Source organism: Peromyscus californicus, unplaced genomic scaffold, assembly GCF_007827085.1.
Source record: "Peromyscus californicus insignis strain IS unplaced genomic scaffold, ASM782708v3 Scaffold_4__1_contigs__length_199733344, whole genome shotgun sequence".
In the NCBI taxonomy this organism is placed as follows: Eukaryota; Metazoa; Chordata; class Mammalia; order Rodentia; family Cricetidae; genus Peromyscus; species Peromyscus californicus.
In genome coordinates, this window is record NW_026294562.1 from 172,999,745 (window position 1) to 173,021,200 (window position 21,456).

General features: G+C 51.8%; 1 protein-coding gene across 1 annotated transcript; it reads left to right on the plus strand.

Annotated features, from left to right (window-relative positions):
• The first annotated feature begins 528 nt into the window (after window positions 1-528).
• Window positions 529-16,428, plus strand: Tgfb1 (transforming growth factor beta 1). The gene is made up of 7 exons (XM_052712279.1): window positions 529-1,222; window positions 4,621-4,781; window positions 6,119-6,236; window positions 8,865-8,942; window positions 9,089-9,236; window positions 15,746-15,899; window positions 16,232-16,428. The coding sequence occupies exons 1-7, from the start codon at window positions 868-870 to the stop codon at window positions 16,388-16,390; spliced, it is 1,173 nt and encodes a 390-aa protein (XP_052568239.1). The 5' UTR covers window positions 529-867; the 3' UTR covers window positions 16,391-16,428.
• Window positions 16,429-21,456: the final 5,028 nt, after the last annotated feature.

Here is a 21,456-nt window from a genome sequence, read left to right on the forward strand (position 1 = left end):
TCCCCCTCCTCCTCCCGCCGCGGATCCTCCAGACAGTCAGGCCCCCGGCCGGGGCAGGGGGGACGCCCCTTCGGGGCACCCCCGGCTCTGAGCCGTCCGCGGAGCCGGCCTCCGCCCGAGCCGGCAAAGGAGCAGGAGCCGTCCAAGAGGCCCCAGAATCTGAGTCGAGCCGCCGCCGCCGCCGCCGCCGCCGCCGCCGCCGCCACTGCGGGGAGGAGGGGGAAGAGGGGTGGGAGGAGGGACGAGCTGGTTGAGAGAAGAGGAAAAAAAGTTTTGAGACTTTTCCGCTGCTCCTGCGAGCCGGAGACGCGGGGACCGTGCTGTCCCGCAAAGAGGCAGGACCTAGGAACTCCAGACCGTCCTGCTCACCGTCGTGGACGTTTGCTCGCTACACGGCGTTCCTCAGACGCCCCCATTCCGGACCAGCCCTCAGGAGCCGCAAGCCCCGCCTCCCGCGAAGACTTCACCCCAAAGCTGGGCGCACCCCTTGCACGCCGCCCTCCCCCCCCCCCAGCCTGCCTCCTGAGTCCCCCGCATCCCAGGACCCTCTCTCCCCCGGAGGCCGATCTCTCTCAGACCTGCTGGCAGTAGCTCCCCTATTTAAAAACACCCACTTTTTGGTCCCAGAGAGCGCTCATCTCGATTTTTCCCCCCCGGTGGCATACTGAGACACCCTGTGTCAGAGCCTCACCGCGACTCCTGCTGCTTTCTCCCTCAACCTCAAATTATTCAGGACTCTCTTCTACCTTTCCTTGGGAGACCACCCCACCACCACCACCACCACAGCCCTGCAGGGGCGGGGCCTCCGCATCCCACCTTTGCCCGGGGTTTGCGCTCTCCGCATTGCCGCGGGGCGCCGCCTCCCCCATGCCGCCCTCGGGGCTGCGGCTACTGCCGCTTCTGCTCCCGCTCCCGTGGCTTCTAGTGCTGACGCCCGGGAGGCCAGCCGAGGGACTCTCCACCTGCAAAACCATCGACATGGAGCTGGTGAAGCGGAAGCGCATCGAAGCCATCCGTGGCCAGATCCTGTCCAAACTACGGCTCGCCAGTCCCCCGAGCCAGGGGGAGGTGCCGCCCGGCCCGCTGCCCGAGGCCGTGCTCGCTTTGTACAACAGCACCCGCGACCGGGTAGCAGGCGAGAGCGCGGACCCGGAGCCCGAACCCGAGGCGGACTACTACGCCAAAGAGGTCACCCGCGTGCTAATGGTGGACCGCAACAACGGTGAGCTCGGAGGGGCCGGGGAGCCGGGAGGGAGCCCGCAGGGGGCGCCGGAGTGCAGGGGTCATTGGGAGGAAATTACCGGCAGAGGAAACTGGCTGGAGGAAGGGGACCCCTGGGGGCGCGGGAAACGAGTGTGTGTGTGTCCCAAATTGGATAGCGTTTAGTCCCTACCACAGGTGTCTGCTGTTGGGGAGGAAGAGACAGTGAGCGAAAGTGGACCTCTTCTAGAGGGCGGCAAGATCGAGGCGAGAGTCCCCTTTAGAAGAGCATTTGTCACGTTTTGTCGTTTTTAAATTACCCTTACGGTGCTTAAAACTGCAGGGCTCGTTGGGATCCCTTTTAGAAAGGTAGAGCCCGGCTCAGGAGAATAGGAGGAACCCAGCATTTGGGAAAGGAGAGGCAGCGTGCAAAGCTGACGCTAGATCGGGTCGTGAGATAGAAGAGATTCAAGGACAGAAAAAGTAGGGGATGAGGACCCTAGAACTGCCAGATAAACTCTCAAGTGGACTCACTTCCAGAACGCGCCAGGCTCATGTTGGATAGGGAGATCTGTGGAGTCACCGTGGGGTTGCAAGTGATAAATTAATTGAAAAAAGGAAGTGAAGTTGTTGAGAGAAGGCTAATGGGAGAGGAGCGGAGGTGGTGCGGAAAACGAGCCCGGTGGTGTCACGGGTGTTTTGCTAAGGGACGTAAAAGAGCGCGCGAGCGGGCAGGCGAACCCCAGTGGAGGAAGTGAGCGAGTCCCCAAGAAATCTACAATACTGGGTTCATTGGAAAGGAGTCATAAAAAGTGGGAAGACTGGCGTGGGAAGATGGCCCCGCGGGGCAGGCAGGCGGGCGGGTGGAGCAGGGATACCGTGCCATCCGGGCGTGAGTGGTGAGCGCCCCTCGCCTGGGCGTGGAAGGGAGTGGCTAAGCCCTAGGAATCGAGCCCTAGGGGAGCGGCTAGGGGTTGTGGGGGGGGGGGGGAAGAGTCTGCAAAAACCCAAATGAGAAAACCGAGTCAGTAAGGGTGAGAAAGCCCCACGTGGGTGCCACGCGCGTGGGGAGGAGCCTGCGCTTCCTAAGGGGGTAAAGAGGACCCCACAGAGCTGAACACTGGCAGGCTGTGCCTTCCGAGTCCCAGTTCCTCCTAGGAGAGGCTGGGGAAAACCCAGCGTCCGGCCGCCTAGCTCTCCTCCCTTCCCTTTCCTTCCCGTGCCCGGGAGGTGGGGAGGCGGCGGGGGAGGGGGGGGGGATCGCTTGGAGCCTGGGGCGAGACGAGGCAGGTCCGGATCCCGCCCTCCCTAGGCTGTTAGTCTCCCGCCCTCCTCACTCCAGCAGTGGGAGAGGATACTCACAGCCCCGCCCTGTCGGCACCCACGAAACCCAGGCACTTTGCGTGACCCGGGAGCTTTAGGGAGCAGTAGCCCTCCAGGTTGCACATTGCTGTACCCAGCTGTGGCTACGACCTAATGACACCCCTCCCTGGGCCACTACTTAAAGTCACCTTTTCGATGGAGAAAGTCCTTTCCTCTCCCCTCAGACTGTATTTCTTCTCAAAGGCATTATCTCTTCCGGCATGTGCCTCCCCCATTTCCGTGTCTCCTCTCCCACATACCTACTCATCTCTTTGTCACTCCACCTCCCTCTGTGGCACCCATAATCCTTCCTGCCCTCCTAGCTCTCCCCTATCTGTTACCCCCAGATAGGTTCTTTCCCCTTCTTTTGAGGTTTGCTGAGTAACTGGACCAAGATTAGGGCCCGTAGAAAAAAGGAGGCACGGGGAAGAGGTGTCTTCTGTCTTTCCTTCATCGCTGTCTGGCACATCATCATCTCATCTCCACTGCAGGAAGCCAAATGCAGTTGCCGTAGTAGTAGTTGATTCAGGAATTCAGGATCTTACCCCTTCATCACCCACCCCCAACCCAAACATCCTCTAGCTTCCAGGAAGCCCTCTAGTGAATGGACCTCCATCATTCATTCTTACCTAGAAATACACTTCACGGCTAACTGGCCTGGAACTGGGCTAAAGGCGGAAGTAACTTATGACACCGATAATGGTAACATCGCACTGGCCAGGAAGTAGCAGAGGTTAGGGATTAAGACTAGAGTCTGCCAAGCGTAGTGGTCCGTGAGTGTAATCCCAGCACCCCAGGGGTAGAGGCAAAAGGATTACTTCAAGACCATCCTTGGATACATTATGAGTTTGAGATCCTGTCTCCAGAAACAAAACATAGTAAACGATCAGTCCCTGGAGCCAGTGGCTTGCATCTTCCCATGTTGTGAAGTGTCAATATCTTCATCTTCGTAAAGTGTTTTAAGTGATGTTTTTACCATTCACTGTATTCCCCTCACATCCTTTTAAAAAAATAAACAGAAAAAAAAAAAACAAAACCAAAAATATGGTCTCAACAGATACACATAGGCTAACATACCCCTGAAGATCTTCCTGACTCAGCTTCCTAAGAGCTGGTTGTAGACTTGCACCGGCTAGCATACTTTAGAGTATTGATGTGTGTATTACATCTTTAGCTTTGTCCTGTGTCTTGACTGCTTCTGTAATCCTGGAATTGGGTGGTGTCGAGTTAAAGAGAGGAATTGGCCCACCACAGGTTACACAGTGCTTCACTTAGAACAGCCTGGGTTGGGGGTCAGAACTTAACGGTACCACTGTTTTTCCAAAGATTGATGGGAGACTGGCCCAGCGATAGAGCACTAACCTAGGGTCCACCACAAAGGGGCTGGAGGTGTGTTTCAGCTGATGAGCTGTTGCCAGGAACCTGCTAGTTGAGCTGTGGGTGTGGTGCAGTGCAGGACCACCCGAGGCCGTGAGGCTGAGAAGCGACAAGGAGACTTTCTTGATCTCCCACATTGTGCCTGTGTCCCTTACTCTACAACTTCGTTTTGTTTGGTTTGAGACTTGGTCTCGTGGAGCCCAGGTGGGCGGCCCTTGGCAGCTGTATGCTTGAAGGGAACTTGACAGGTGATGCCTCATGGGATGGGTCAGACTTAGCAGAGATGAAGCACACCCAGACAAGGAGAAACCCTCCCCTGAGGTCAGCCAGCTAGAAAAATCAGTGCTGGCTGGAGAGATGGCTCAGCAGGGAAGAGCACTGGCTGCCTTTCCAGAGGGTTGCTGGAGCCCACATGGCAGCTCACAGCCATCTAGGCTGTTCTAGGGCATTTTGCACCCTCTTCTGTCCTCCACAGGCACCAAGTATGCACGTTGTACACACACACAGCCCGAACACCTGTATACACAAAATACAATTTAAAGTTAAAAAAAAAAGTATCAGGTGGACTGCGGACCTGGGGCTCTCAGGATCAGGGCTCATGGGCTCAGAAGTGGGGTGCCCCTGTTCCTCCCATCCTTATCACACACCTGATGCCTTCTCATTCTGCTCTTCCCCACCTAGCAATCTATGATAAAACCAAAGACATCCCACACAGTGTATATATGTTCTTCAATACATCAGACATTCGGGAAGCAGTGCCTGAACCCCCATTGCTGTCCCGGGCAGAGCTGCGTCTGCAGAGATTCAAGTCAAGTGTGGAACAACACGTGGAACTCTACCAGGTGAGGGTTTGAGCCTGAGAGGTAGCACACAGGCCATCAGTGCAGAGGTGTGGCCAGGTGGCCCAGTTTTGAAGGCTACAGAGTCTACATAGCCAGTCCTAGAGGACAGAAGACAGAATGTGGAGTCCTAGAGTTTTTTGAAACTCTTAGACTACATCTTATTAGCTGAATTTGGGGGGCTGAACTCTAAAAATGCAGAAAGAGCCAGGAGATGGATATCTGTGTTTGTATATACTTGCCTAGAATCCCCCAATGAGGGGCTGGGGTGTGGCTTAGTGGTAGAGCACCTGCCTAGAATCCCCACAGTGAGGGGCTGGGGGTGTGGCTCTTCCTCCCCCAGTGCTGAGATTAAAGGTGTATGCCACCACTGCCTGGCCAAAAATCAATTTTTAAGCCCGAGTGTGGTGGCTCACACTTTTAATCCCAGCATTCAGGAAACAGAGGCAGGAGGATCTCTGTGAGTTGGAGGCCAGCCTGGTCTACATAGTTAGCTCCAGAACAGCTAGGGCTACATAGAGAGACCAGGCCTTAAAAAAAGAAATCCAGTGCTGGAGAGATGGCTCAGGCGGTTAAGAGCACTGGCTGTTCTTCCAGAGGTCCTGAGTTCAATTCCCAGCAACCACATGGTGGCTCACAACCACCTATAATGAGATCTGGTGCCCTCTTCTGGCCTGCAAGGACACATGCAAATAGAACACTGTATACATAATAAATAAATAAATAAATAAATAAATAAATAAATAAATAAATAAATAAATAAATCTTTAAAAAAAAGAATCTGAAGTAAGGCTGAGTGATGGTGGCACACTCCGTTAAAAAAAAAAGAAATCCATTTTTGGGAAGACTGTTCTGTAAATGCACAATAATAATTATAAACAAAGTAATAAACTGTAAGCAAATAAATGAGAAAATTACCACTCTCCCAAAGGCAGGATGTCAAAAATTGCTGAACCGTCTGCTCAGTAATATGAGCAACAACCATGTGCATTGTGGGCCATCCCAGATGCCATGGTTGATCATTCCACCGTGGAAGAAACTGAGGCTCAGAAAGGGAGAGATGTACCCATGGCTCTCAGGCTGGGGTACAGGCTAAGGTGCCTCATGGTGTCTTGACCACAGCCTGGGTTGTTTTTCTCCCATCTGCTTTCTGCTCTTGGGGGCTCTATGTGAGGGTGGAGTCTGCAGGGCTCCTAGTGTGACATGTTCAAAGCCAGTGTCTGTCTGGGCATTATCTGGAAGCCACCTTGTGGGGACAGGCAGCACAGGGTTGCAATCAGGGTATCTGGGGGCATGATGGCAGCTACCCACTCCTCTTTGCTTTGTTTGTTTCCATTCAGAAATACAGCAACAATTCCTGGCGTTACCTTGGTAACAGGCTGCTGACCCCCACCGATACGCCTGAGTGGTTGTCTTTTGACGTCACCGCAGTCGTACGGCAGTGGCTGAACCAAGGAGGTGAGATTGCTTGTCTGTGCCCACCTCCAGTGGGGTCAGCCCTAGTGCTTGTCTTGGCATCACCGGTGATGCCAAGCACCCCCTCATCCCAACCACACAAACCTGATAATGTCAGAAAGTACTCCACAGTTCTCACCGATGGATCAATCGGTGATTGATTGTGATTCCCTGAACTCTGCCAGGTGATGCTAGGGACGCAGCAGTTCCCAAACAGCTCCTATCTTTGCCCTCAGTAGACCTCATGGTCCTTTGGATAATTGAAGGAAGAACCGACTTCCGGCTAGGTAGTGATGACTCAGAGTGGAGAGGGCTAGAGTTGAGTACTCAGGAGGTGCCTGACTGTCTGTATTCAATCTGCATTCAAGGAGGGCTTCCTGGAGGAGGGGGCATCTGAGGTAATATCTGTGTGATGGGCAGAAGCAACCAGGAAAAGGAGATACAAGAGTGCCCTGTATCAAGGCTCTGCAGCCAGGGAGATCCTAACATGTTTGTCTGTCAAGGAGGAAATAGTCTTTCCCTGTCTCTGTCCGAAGTACTTGGGTCTGCTGTCTTCTCTCGTCCTTAGATTCATTCAGTAAATGCCACAGCTTTCGGTTGTGTCTCAGCTGGAGGCTGAGAAGGACACAGTCATAACCTGGGTCCTGGCCTCACAAGGCCCACGAGGTCTCTCCAGACATCAGTAAGGTCTTACCAAAGCCCTAGCAGTTAGTAATGGCCCAGAAGGGAGACCTACCTACACAGAGCAGGCAGGGCGTAGATGAGGGAAACCCAAGGTGCTGTAAAAACCCAGGGCAGCTTAGGATCTGGGAGGACTTCCTGGATGAGCGTGAGTGTGGAGAGACTCATGGGATGTGTGGTTTAGCCAGAGGGATGATGGGATTGAGCAGGCTGACACCAGGAAGAATGATGAAAACCATTGGACAGAGGCCTAGAAGGATCTCTTCTCTCTCCATTGATGTTGAGTCTGAAGCATCCAGTGCAAGGCCTGGTATACAGTAGGAGCTTAAAAGTATCACTTATGTGTCCACTCAAGAAACATCTCCCATAGCCAGGTGGTGGTGGCGCACGCCTTTAGTCCCAGTGCTCGGAAGGCAGGGACAGATAGATCTCTGAGTTCAAGGTCAGCCTGGTCTACAGAATGAGTTCCAGGACAGCCAGAGCTACACAGAGAAACCCTGATTCAGGGAAAAAAGAAAAAAAAGGAAACATCTCCCTTGGGCTAGTAAGATGGCTCAGCAGGTAAAGGTGCGTGCTGCCAAGCTTAACGGCCTGAGTTCCATCCCCAGGACCCATATGGTAGAAGGAGAGGGCAAACTCCTACTAGTTAACCTCTGACCTCCACACACATCCTGGTGCATGTGCGCTCCCCACAACAAATAAATAAAATTGGCCAAATGAGCAATTTATTATATAAAAAAAAAAAGTCTACCAGTGCAGGGTAGAAATCGGCTTATGTTTACACCGTGCCTTTGCCTATGGCCCCCTATGTGGCCTTGGCCAAGTCACTTCCTTTTTGTGTGCTTTCATTTCCTGGCCTATAAAATTGAGGTGTTTGAAGATTAAAGGACCTTACACAGAGTTTAGATCAGGGCCTGGCACCTGCGTTAGGTCTCAACTCACCACTGTACCAACACTGCTTCTGGCCCTTGGCACCTGGATCCCAGGGGGAGTGTTTATTTTTATGACTGAGGGATCAGGTTTTGCAAGGCACAAAGAAAACAGGGGCCCAAGACAACATGCGTGATGGTACACAAGCCTACCAAACCCTGCACTTGGGAGGCAGAGTCAAGAGGTTCAGGAGTTCAAGGACATTCTTAGACACATAGTGAGTTTGAGAATTTGAGGCCAGCCTGAGCTACATGAGACCCTTTCTCAAAAGAAAAAGAGAGCTGGTTCAGTGGGCAAGAGCTTTCTCATTGTAAGAATGAGAACCTAAATTCTAATCCCCAGCACCCATGTGAAAACCCAGACATAGCATATACCCGTAACCCCAGTATTGTTGGGGGTTGAGTGTATGTGTGGAGACAGGCATACACACAGCTCTGTGGCCAGCTAGCCTAGCCAAAGGAGCAAGCTCAAGTTCAGAGAGCTGTCTCAAGACGGTAAGGGGGAAAGCAATTGAGGAAGACACCCAACACTGAGCTGTAACCACACACACATACACACACACACACACACACACACCTTATATAATTATTCTGTATCTCCATATATATATCACATATATATAAAATAGGCATTTATATATGTGTTTGTGTGTGTGTGTGTGTGTGTGTGATTTTTTTTAAAATGAAAGAAGGCAGGGAATGGATCTCTCCCATGCATGTTCTGAGAACAATGAAAGACGTAAATAGTCAAGCAGAAATGGCAGAGCCCCTGCCTGCGATGGAGAAAGTGAAGGGATGTCACAGTGTGAGAGGCATGTGTCTCTTTCAGAGCCTCTCCGAGGGAGGGATTGATGCTTGAGCTCAGCCCTGAATAAGGGAGAGAAGGTTCCAGCAACTCAAAGAATAGGAGCAAGAGTGAAGTGTGGGGCGACACAGGAAGGAGCCCCTGGGGTTGGCAGCTTCCGGCCTCCTCCCTCAAGCCGGATGAGTCATAACCTCAGACTCCTTCCCTCTCCCACAGACGGAATACAGGGCTTTCGCTTCAGCGCTCACTGCTCTTGTGACAGCAAAGATAACGTACTCCACGTGGAAATCAACGGTGAGCCAGCTTCCCGGGTCCAGCCCGCTGCCTGCTGTGGCCTCTGTGCCTGTGCATGCATGTTGAAATCTCATTTGCTCCTTGTTCACCCACACATTCCTCTAAGTGTGTGTATGTCTTTCACCCCAACATCCAAACCCAAACAGGGATCAGTCCCAAACGTCGAGGTGACCTGGGCACCATTCATGACATGAACCGACCCTTCCTGCTCCTCATGGCCACCCCACTGGAGAGGGCCCAGCACCTGCACAGCTCAAGGAACCGCAGAGCCCTGGATACCAACTACTGCTTCAGGTGAACTTCTCTGCCTCCCACTGAGGCTGTGCAAGCCTGGGGCTTGACTGCAGTCTGTGGACTGGTGTGCCACCACCATTGATGCCTGCTTAGTACTTTTAGCCTGGAGGGCTTGGGGACGAGTTCCTGATTCTGTGGGCAGCTGGGAGTCCTAGAATAATGGGGTGTTTCCTTGCAGGAGGGTTGGGATCAGGGAATTCAGGAAGGTTGGCACAAGAGTTAGAAGTCTGTGTTGGAAGGTCAGCTTGTTGGATTTTAAGTTCTGGATAGCGGGATTTCTGCCATATTGGAATTCTAAATGAAAGAAGGATTTAATGTGAGCAATTGGGTGTTGACTTCAGGAAAGCAGGACTGTTGGGATCCTAGCATTTGGGTTCAGAATCAGAAAGTGGTCTGCGTTAGGTTCCCGCACTCTTGTCAGACTGTGGTCTGCTGGCTGATGCAGAGTGGGGTGAATCCTGGGCTCGGAATGGTGGGGTCTGGTGCGGGGATGTTAGCACCAAGGCTGGAGGTGGAGAAAGCCAGAATGCGAGTCTCTTGGTCAGTGCACTTGATCTTGTAATGTGGCCGCCTGAGGAAGTCAGGAGGTGAGACTTCCCGAGACGTAGGCCGAGAGGTTGGAGTGTTGGAGTACAGCATTGAAATAAGAGACTCTAAGACAGGGGTCATCTAGAGTCAGAAAGTGGGGCTTCTGGAGCGTCCAGATTGCTGACAGAATGGCAGACTCTGTTTGTTTGTTATTTTTAAATTATATTTGTGAGCGTGTGTGTTTGTGTGTGTGTGTGTGTGTGTGTGTGTGTGTGTGTGTGTGTGTGTGTGTGTAGGGGCACCCGTGTCACATGACAGTCAGAGGACAGTCTTTGGGAGTCAGTTCTCTCCTTCCACCATGTGGTCCCAGAAGTAGAACTCGGGTGATGAGGATTGGCAGCAAGTGCCTTTCCCCACCAAGCCATTTTGGAGCCCTGCTTTGCTCTGTTTTTGTTTCAGACGGGGCTTTGCTGTGTATTCCAGGCTGGCCTCAAATTCACTTCTTTAGCTCAGGCTGGCTTGAACTCTCTGGCCTGGGATTATAGGTGTGTACAACTGCTCGGTTCCAGAATGGTGAACTCATACCAACCCACTCCTGATGCGAGAAAGTTGAAATGCTAGATCTTAGAGGGTTTGAAATCCAGGGTTCGAGTGTTGAGAGATGAGAGCAGTAAGCCAACCTGCCCCTCCTTCTCTTCTTCAGTCTGCATAGAGTGTGGTACTCCGAGGCAGCCCTTGGCTGGACTCAGTCTACCTCCTTGGCACCGTCACCACCTTTTGCTATCAGTCTTCACATAGGAACAGATGAATAAGAGGACAGGTACAAGCTCTGTTCCCCCACACCGGAGAGCAAACCTAGGGAAACATGAAAATCTCTCTCTGTTTTGGCTGTGCCTGATGTATGTATATGTGGGCTCTGGAAATCCAGACTCAAGTTCATGCTTGCATAAGCAAACACTTGACTCCCGGAGCCATGTCCCCGGCTGTGACAACCAAGATTATGCATGGAAGGGCACGGTGCCACTTGGGAAGGCTTGTCAAATAGAGTGACCATGATCTGATGGGGACTGTAGCTGCCAACTACTGTGTTTCCCTGAAACAGGGACAGACAAACAATACGAAGCAGCACCACAGGTGGTGGGAATACAGATACCTAGCAGAATACAGATGGTGGGAAACCTTGTCAGTTTCTTCAACAAATACAGTACAGAGAGGGAGGGGGAAATATATAGTCAACAGCACTGGAAGAGAGGGAAAGAGAGGTAGGAAGAGAACAGGGGAGAAAAAGAAAGAAAGGGAAAAGAGACATAAATGGAGTATTTTGGGAACTATGAACTTTGAGCAGTATTTGATTTTTAGTAAGTTGCTACTAAATTTTTACCTAGGATTTTATTGTTGTTGTTGCTGCTTTTGTGATTCTGAGGAGGGAACCCAGCACCTTATGCATGGTAGAGAAGCAGTCTCCCACACCCCCAGCCCCTCACTGGGGGATTCTAGGCAGGGGCTCTACCACTGAGCCACATCCCCAGCCCCTCACTAGGGGATTCTAGCAGGGGCTAGAGTCACTGAGCATACTGATTTATACTTTTGGCTCACGTTTACATTTTTAAAATATTCTTCACTTTCTTAGAGAAAGTGAACTTTTCTACAAAAGCCAAATAAACAAATGAAAAGAATATAGGAAGTAGGTAAAATGAAATTAGCCACAAGTTGGCAACTGTTGACACTTACAATTGTGAGGATGTGAACTAGTTAAGAATCCAAATTCAGTTGGGCAGTGGTGGCGCACGACTTTAATCCCAGCACTTGGGAGGCAGAGGCAGGCGGATCTCTGTGAGTTCAAGGCCAGCCTGGTCTACAGAGTGAGTTCCAGGACAGCCAGGGCTGTTACATAGAGAAACCCTGTCTCAAAAAACAGTATGAAAAACAAAAACAAAATCCATAATTCAGAAGTCCAGTATTTAGCTGGCCATGGTGGACACAGCCATAATCCCAGCACTGGGGTAGTAGAGGCAGAGAAGCAAGTTATATAGTGTGTTTGAGGCAACCTGGACTGCATTATTAGACCCTGCATCAAGAAAAGGGTAGGGTGTCTGGAGAGCTGGCTCAGCTGTTAAGAGCATGGACTGCTCTTGCAGAGGACCCAGATTCAGTTCCCAGCACCCACATGGTGGCTCATAACAATCCATAGATTCCAGGGAATCTGATTCCTTTTTCTGGCTTCTGTGGGCACCGCACATACAGGGTACACACACATCTGTGCAGGAAAACACTCGTACACATAAGAATGTTTTTAAATAGCCAGGTTTGATGGCAAACGTCTCTAATCCCAGCACTCAGCAGGCAGAGACAGGCAGATCTCCATTTGAGTTTGAGGCCAGCCTGGTCTGCACAGCAAGTTTCAGGACACTACGCAGAGAGAGCCCGTCTCATAAAATATGAATAATAATAAAAATAAAATAAATGGTGAGCGGTACTTAACCTTTGATAAAGGCTATGTAAACATCCCCGTATCCCAAAAAGTTGTACAATCTGAAATGCTGCTTCTCGTCAGGTATTCAGTTTGTATTGTAACAGTCTCCAGAGTGGCAAAGGAGGCTTGAGAAAGTCACTGTGCGACTGGGCAACCCCTAGGACTACCTCCCAGGAAGCCCTGGTATGTCGTGGTCACCTGGAGAGCTGTTCTTCAGCCCAGCACCTATGGTTCAGCAGGAATGAGCAGGTTGAGTCCACAGGGACCTCAGTGTCAAGAGTTGGGAATTCTGTGGCTCTTGTCCTGGGGGTTGCTCATGATCACTCCCCTTGCAGCCACATTGTCCTGTTGTGTCTTCTTCCAGAATTTCTCCCTGTGGTATACCTACGTATATCCTTGGATGCTTTGCTTTTCGTTGTTTGAAACAAGGTCTCCTTATGTAGCCCTGTCTAGCGTGAAACTTCCTGAATAGACCATGGCTTCAGACTCGAAGCATTCTCATTTCTGCTTGCTTATTGCTGGAATTAGAGAGAGAGAGAGAGAGAGAGAGAGAGAATGAATCGGTAGTAAAAACAATGCTGAAATATTCTGAGAAGGAAAATAAATCTGGCAAAGGGGCCAGGTTAGAAGCAAGGCCAGGAAAAAATGAATATTAGAAGCCAAGTGTGGTAGTACACATTTGTGATCCCAGCACTTGAGAGGCAGAGGCAGGAGGATCGGGAGTTTAGGGTCAGCCTTGGCTACAAAGGGACTTGGAGTCTAGCCTTAGCTACATGAAAGCCTGTCTCAAAAAAGGAAAACAAATAAACAAAAGAAATATTGGGAAGCCCAGTGGTGGTGGCGCACACCTTTAATCCCAGCGCTGAGGAGGCAGAAGCAGGCAGATCTCTGAGTTTGAGGCCAGCCTGGTCTAGAATGAGTTCCAGGACAGCCAGGGCTACACAGAGAGACCCTGTCGAAAGGAAGGAAGGCAGGAAGGAAGAAGACTATTTAATTTTCCTATTCTGATCCAGACTGCGCTACAGTGGAAATTTCAGATAGAAGCAGCAGAGGTAATATAGCCCTCTTCCAGCATCTAACATTGTCACGATTTTTTTAACAGTTTTTTTTTTTTTTTTTTTTTTGGTTTTTCGAGATAGAGTTTCTCTGTAGCTTTGGAGCCTGTCCTGAAACTCACTCTGTAGCCCAGGCTGGCCTCGAACTCACAGAGATCAGCCTGCCTCTGCCTCCTGAGTGCTGGGATTAAAAGCGTGCGCCACCGCCGCCCGGCATTGTCAGGATTTTTGACCCACTTCAAATATGGACAGTTTGGGGCTGGAGAGATGGGTCAGCAGTTAAGCTGTTTTTCCAGAGGACCCGGGTTCAGTTCCCAGCACTCTCCATGGTCACTTACAAGGACAACCATCTACAACTCCAGTTCCAAAGTACCTGGCACCTTCTTCTGGCCTCCTTGGGCGTGGCACACACATGGTACACATAAAACTTACTACGTAGGCACACACGTACACACAAATAAAAATGAATACATAAGTCTTTAAAATATAGAAAAAGCCAGGTGTGGTGGCGCACGCCTTTAATCCCAGCACTCGGGAGGCAGAGGCAGGCGCATCCCTGAGTTCGAGGCCAGCCTGGTCTTTAGAGCCAGGGGACAGCCAGGGATACACAGAGTAACCCTATCTCAAAACAAACAAACAAACAACATCAAAAACCTACAGAGTTTCACATTTTCTTGTAATAATTGTAGCATTAAATTCCCAGGATGGAATTTAACAGTTGTTTCGGTGGACACTTTGGGGGGTAGTGCACAAGGCCCATTAGAGAAGGCTGTGTTGATTTGTGTAATGGATACTTACTGAGCATCTGCTGCGCCCAGGCGCTGTTTTCAGGCGTTAAAGATCCCTGGGTGATAGATAGTTGAGCTAAGGTGGATAAACACGTTTCTATATATTTATTTGTTTGTTTTGATGCAGGGTTTCACCATGTAGCCGTAGCTGGCCTGGAACTCCCAGAGATCCAACTCTTCCTGCTTCTCTGCTGGGGTTACCGCCATGTACACTGCCATGCATGGGTTTATTTTTATATGTTGTTGGTTGTTCTTTAACTCTTTTGGGGGGCCTGCCACCCAACTCTCAAAGAAATCACACACAGAGGCTTTTCTTAATTATAAATGCCTGGCCTTAGCTTGGCTTGTTTCTTGCCTGCTTTCCTTAAATTATCCTGTCTACCTTTTGCCTCTGGGCTTTTACCATAATCTTATTTGTGTAAATCTTACTCTTACTCTGTGGCTGGCTGGGTGGCTGAGTATAGCTGACCCCTAGCATCCTCCTTTCCTCCTGGATCTCTCCTGCTCCCAGATTTCCACTTCTATTTATTCTCTCTGCCTGCCAGCCCCGCCTATCTTTTCTCCTGCCTGTTCAAGTCTTTATTAGACCAGTGGGTGTTTTAGACAAGCAAAGTATCACAGCTTCACAGAGTTAAACAAATACAACACAAACAAAAGTAACACACCTTAAAATAATATTCCCCAACATTTATATTCTATCATTATTATTTTATGAGTGCACACACACACACACACACACACACACACACACACACACACACCGTGGCACACATGAAGAGGGCAGAGGACAACTTTGTGGAGCCTGTTCTTCCATGTTTATGTGGGTTTGGGGAGCCACACCCAGGCTATCAGGTTTTCAAGGCAGGCTTCTTTATCTGCTAACCCTGAGCCAAGCTTAAATGAACTAAGTAAAGGAAGAAGTCAGGCTAACAACACGTGCAAAGGCAGAGGTAGGATCGATTGTGTTTTGGCTTTTTGAGACAGTCTCACGTAGCTCAAGCTAACCTCAAACTCACTATGTCTCCAAGGAGGACATTGAATTTCTCATCATCCTGCTTTATCTCCCAAGTGCTGGGATTGCAAATGTGTGTCCCCCACGTCTGGCTAGGACTGTGTCTGGGGACTAGAAAGGAAGCCTTTGTGGCTGACGTGAAGGTGGGCGAGAGAGGATGCTGAGGGAAGCCAGATGCACCTGTGACTCATGGTGATAACTTAGGCATTGGCTATAAACAGGACATAGGAGTGATGTGACAAGCAAGTGGCCCCCGAAGGTAGCAGTCTGTTTTGTTTGTGCCATCCAGCATCACAGGGCCTCACAGAGTAGTGGCTCAGTAAACATTCATTGTACTAACAGGACATGTCAGCACACGTGGGGCCCTGGGATGACTCTTCTGTGTTCCATGTATGGATGTGACATGATTTTATTATGTCCTCCCCTTGAGTGCTCGTGGGGCTTTCTCAGTGCTTGCTGTGAGCCCTGCAGATACTTACTAAAGTCTCAGTGCTGCGCTCAGTGGGATGTGCTTCGCCAGCAGGCCAGGATGGTTGCTCTCAGTGTTACTGTTACCACAGGAGTCTTGGGGAGGCTGAGCTGAGGGCACCCTACAGGCTGGAGGGGGCAGCATGGCTGTCCCTGCTCCTAACCTGCATTCCTCCTGCCCACAGTTCCACGGAGAAGAACTGCTGTGTGCGACAGCTGTACATTGACTTTCGGAAGGACCTGGGCTGGAAGTGGATCCACGAGCCCAAGGGCTACCATGCTAACTTCTGTCTGGGGCCCTGTCCCTACATTTGGAGCCTGGACACACAGTACAGCAAGGTGGGTCTGGCTCATGGGACAGGATGGAGCAAAGGCTGGGGCGGTGGGGAGAGAGAGAGGTTGGACCAGTGCGGAGTCAGCGGGATAGGGCGAAAGGGAAGCAGACGAGACAGAAATAGGGAGAGGCAGAGGATAAGGACAGATGACAGATAAGAGAGACAGACAGAGCAATGGGAAGAGAGAGATGGGAGAGACAGAGATAGAAATAGACTGGGAGAGATAGGGAGACAGAGATGGAAGTTGGGGAGAGACTCAGATAAGAGACATAGAAATGTAGAGATACTGGTGGGGAGAGCCCGTGGACCCTGGTCGTGACCCTGGCCCGCCCGCAGGTCCTTGCCCTCTACAACCAACACAACCCAGGTGCTTCGGCGTCACCGTGCTGTGTTCCACAGGCGCTAGAGCCGCTGCCCATCGTGTACTACGTGGGCCGCAAGCCCAAGGTGGAGCAGCTGTCCAACATGATCGTGCGCTCCTGCAAGTGCAGCTGAGGCCCCGCCCCGCCCCGCCCCTCCCGGCAGGCCCGGCCCCGCCCCCGCCCCCGCCCCGCCCGCAGCGCCCGGGGCTGTATTTAAGGACACCTGCACCCCCAAGCCCACCTGGGGGAGGGTGTCCATTAAAGGTGAGAGACGACTGGTGGTCTCCCGTGTTATTGGGTGCCGGATTGCATCTCCCTCCTTGCTGAGGCTCCAGCGCCTTGTGCCATCTTGTGCCGCTGTCTCCAGTACTCCTTACCTAGCCTGCTTTCAAAACTCCAGGCTTCCTGTGGGCAACGCTGGCTGGCGCCCAGTGGAAACCCCTGCTGGACTCAGGGATCGAGCTCCTTCGGCGCTGTTCACAGTGCCTTATACCTCGGAGCATTGGCTGAGACAATCCTGGAGAGCCTGGGGTCCTGCTGCTGCCTGGGATGAGGATGAAGAAGAGCTAAAAATACCCGTTCAGCTGGTTGTGGTGTCCCACGTGATGACTCCCAGCACTCAGGCAGAGGCAGGGGGATCTCCTGGTTTGAGGCTAGCCAGGGCTATATGGTGAGACCCTGTGTCAAGCAACCAACAACAAAATACTGGTTCAAAGTGGGGTGTGTGGTGCCGTAAATGCCAGCATTGGGAAGGCAGGAGGAAAAGGAACTCTGGGCTACATAGTGAATTGGAGATCAACCTGGGCTATCAGACCGGGTCTGAAAACAATTCAGTGGCTGGTGGTGGTGTTGGTGACTATGTAGCAGAGTTGAAAAGCTTGGGGTGGGGGTTGGGGAGAGGCAGAGCTACAGGGAGGAAGTGGCATTTGAGACTCGAAGGAAGTTTAGGGGGGGCTCACGCTTGGAAGACCGGAAGTGACAGGTGACAACCACCTTGGGGTGTACCAACCAGTGAGGAAAGAGACCAGTGTGACTGAAGAGAGCAAGGGAAGGGAGATAGGGGCTGAGTCAGATCTGAGCCAGCACAAGGCTGGGAGTGACAACCCTCCTACATGTCAGGTGTGTGGCTGCCCTCCCTGGCTCACCGCACTCTTCCCACGGCCTAACGGAGCAGGGCTTGGCAAACGTTGGCCCAAAGCCTACCCCAGCCTACCACCTGTTTCTGTAAATAAGTTCCGTTCGCCCACAGCCACGCTTGCTGCTTCCTCCACATAACGTTTGTAGCCATGTTACTGCTGGTGCAGCATAATCGATGTACGCAGGCCCAGAAATACCCCCTGGCCCTTCAGAACAAGCCTGCCAAGATGGGTGTGGTGATACATGCCTGTGATTTCGGCAGGAGGCAGAGGCAGGAGGATCACTGCAAGTTTACAGCCAACCAGAGCTAAATAATATGGAGAGTCTTGACTCAACATTTCCCATTCTCTCCAAAAGCTTGCTTTTTTGGTGGGTGGGTGGGGGGACTGTTTGCCCTTTACATGTAGAAGTACTGACCTGCAGGAGCCCTTATTTTTTAAATCCACTCTAGAGCTAGTGAGTGGCAGAGCTGGGATTTGAACCCAGGGTTTGCACATGTACCTAAAACTGCTTTCTTCATCATATCAAGAGTAAAGGACCCCAAAAGAACTTGGGGGACACAGGAGCATGAGCAGATGACCTTAGAAACTGAATTCAGGGACTTAGTTTCTGGTAAGTCACTGAGAGGAGAGGGAGTGTGTGGTGTGAGCATAACCTTGGGAAAATGAGTTGTCTAGGCAAGAAATACCCGTGGCCTGAGCCCAGCGGGCCCTGTGCCATTTCACCCCTTCCCATCTGTTGGGGTGAGTTTGTGAATTCTTTCCTGCTTCCTCTTTCTCCATCCAGTTTCCTTTCCCCCGAGTTTCACTTCCCTACCCTCTGCCTTTCTCATGCCCCTGGGGCTCCTGGACTTGCTTTTCACTCAGGGAATGTCCGGGAGGGAGGCTGATGGAGGGCAGATTTCCTTTGATCTGTAGCTGACCGCTGACCTGACCGACCGCACTGAGACAGGGTGAGTAGGTTCTAGCCTCCCCACCTCTTCCCATTCTGAGTCTGAGAGCCTCCGAGGACCAGGTTGGGGTTGGCTTGGCAGCAGGACGATCTCACTCTGTAAGGACATTTGTCATCGCCACTAGCTCACACTGAGGCCTGGCCTCAAGAGGGAGAGACATAAGACATAACAATCACTGGAGCCCCTCAAGAACTGCTCAACACTCCCACCACTTCCAGCAGAAGCCAAAATATGGACAGTGTCCCACAACCACACAAACACATTCACTTCTCAGGACTAGTGACACCTGGCCGCCATCACAGACCACACATACACAGACTATAAACAGCCCAGCCCTGGAGCCCCACAAGGACCCGACATAAGTAGAGAGTTTGATAGAAAAGGCTGCCACACAAATACATTCCACAGGGCCATGGTTCCTCCACATGCCAGACAGATTCACAGTGTCACACACACCAGACACACATCACAGCATCAGAGCCCTTTTTTGGAAACAAGACTCCCCCCAGCAGTTACACAAACATCCTCCACAGGGTCATGGTCATTGCGTGACCCATCACAAACCCACTCATACCACACACACTGAGCTTTTATACACGTCACAACTCTGGCCAGACTACCAGCAGGTCACAGCTACCGTCTGGCACCCTTCACACACACCCACTTGCCTGGGGAGTCCCAAGTGGCCTCACAGATCCAGACACAGTCACACCCAGGATCCCAGACGTAGCAGCTCCCACGCACCCAGACACACCCCCAGGATTGCCGAGCCCTTACAACAGACCTTTACCCTGGAGCCTGCTTGTGGACATGACAAGTGCTGGCTGTGCCCCATGCTCTGCCCACCTGCCTGTTGCTCCTAGGCAGGCCTGGCTGCTGGCAGGCCTGGGGGAGGGTAAATGCAGGCTCAGCACTTCTGCTGGCCCTTGTGCTGCCCTGCTGCCCTGACACTTGGGTTCAACGGGTGGCCTGACCCAGCACAGCTGGGACACAGCTACCCACAAACATCTACCTCAGGCAGGACAGGGCACAGGGTCGCCGAGTAGTCCCGACCCTTAGGCACCAGGGACATGGGGGAAGTTGTGGGGGGGAAGCCTGGGTTCCGGCTGGAGCCCAGGTTTCCCGTCCAGCTTCCAGAGCAGGAAGCAGCCAAGGAGGCCTGCACAGGCCTTCCTGCCCCCCTCCTGGACCTGCTGGGTCTGGGTGGGGGGAGGGGGAGAGAGACAGGAAGAAGATTCCCCTTGAAGCCTATTCCCTGGCATAGACTGTACCAATGTGTTTTGTTCCTAGAGTGACCTTACAGGTGTTCAGAGCGTATGTGCTCTCTGTGTGTGTCTCTGCCCACCCCCTCCCCCTCCCCCCTTTCCCCCTCCCCCTCTCCCCCCCCCTCTCTTCTCTCCCCTCTCTCTCCTCTCCCCCCTGAGGGCTTTTGGCCTGCATGGCATTGTCAGTTTGGGGTGTGTGTTTCCAGCACGTGTTCAGCTCTGTGTTTGTGGCTAGTACCACATTTCTGCTGAGTGCCTGCCACTTCATAGTTCGGCTGGACAAGCTGGGATACTGTTTGTGGGTTCTCTGCTGGCACTGTTTGCTGGTGAGAGAGTATACCAGTGGGCTGCGTATCTGGGATGCGTTTTGAGTCTGATTCCGCGCCCCACCCCCAGCATCTTCACAGTTCTCTGGGTGTAAATGTTTGCAGTTAGTGTCAGTTCTACTTGAAACCGGGGTGTTTTCTGCGTGTTTGCTGGTCTGTGAAGGGTTTTTTTTTGGGAAAGGTGGTGTGTGTTTTGTTTCTTACATGAGCTGTTTTTGATGCACACCAGTGTTTGTGTCTCTTGTGGGTGGGTGATTTGTAATTGTGTGTGTGTGCTTTAAGAGTTAGTTTAATGTTTTTAATTATATGTGTGGGAGGGTGTAAGTGTATGTGAGTGCTGGTTCCAGTGGAGGTCAGAGGCATCAGAATCTCCCGGAACTGGAGTGACACGGTAATAGTGAGCTTTACCCGACATGGGTGCTGAGAACCAAACCTAGACCCTCTGGAAGAGGTGTATAAAGGCTGCTAACTGCTGAGGCATCTCTCTGGCCCATCGAGAATGCTGAAGTTGGAACTAGGACTTCAAGTGTGCTGGGGAAATCATTTTACTACTTAATCACATCTTCAGCCTCAGGGTTACATGTAGCCCGGGCTGGCTTTGAACTTGAACTCTTAGGTCTCCTGCTTCTCTTTGTAGAGTGCTCGAATTACAGGTTTTATGCAGCATTGTACTGACTAAGTCATACCCCCAGCTCAGGGGGCTGCATTTTGTGCATTAGAGTGTTTTGTTCATAATCCAACACATAGTTCACAGTTTGTATCCATGGTGTGTCTCCAACACACTATGGCTCTTGGTGTCTGTGCGAGAGGCCATGCTGGGCTCTGAGGCCTGCATCTCCTTTTAGACTGACATGGGGGGCGGGTGTCTGAGCAGATGGGGAGTCGGCATTGGTGTGCCCACCCATGGGCTGGTGAATTCAGTATGTGAGTTGTATGGGTCACTTTTGAGAGTGTTTGGAGGTGTCAACACTAGGATTGTGGTGGGTGTGGGTGGGTGTGGGGGAGGCCTTCACCGTGTGCTGGTGTTTTCAAAGGAGGGAACTTCCTATCTTGTGAGGCCATTGGCTGTCGTGTTACCAGTGCTGGTTGGCCTTTGTGCTGAGTGGAGCCTGTCTGCGGTGTCCCCTTGCTGGCGGGTGCCACGCTGGCTCAGGGCTGGCTGTGGCAGCGGGCAGGGCAGGGCAGGGCAGGGGCTGTGGTGGGCACTGGCTTTATGCCCAGCCTGAGTATAAATATCCCCAGGCTGCCCGCTGCTGTTTACTCGGCCCCAGCAGGTCCTTGGTGGTGGTGGTGGTGGTGGTGGGGTGACCAGGCCACAGCACAGACATTTCCTTCTGCTCAGACAGGCCAGCAGCTCTCGTGGGTGGGGACAAGGTGGTGACCCTTTGTTTTAGGTTCCTAGGGGCCACCAGTGGAACTCTGCCCTGGATTTCCCAGGGTCTGGGAGACAGACAGAGAAGGAGATGGACCAGGAGACAGCAGGGAGAGGGACAGGAAAAAGTGAGAGTGGAGGCCGGCA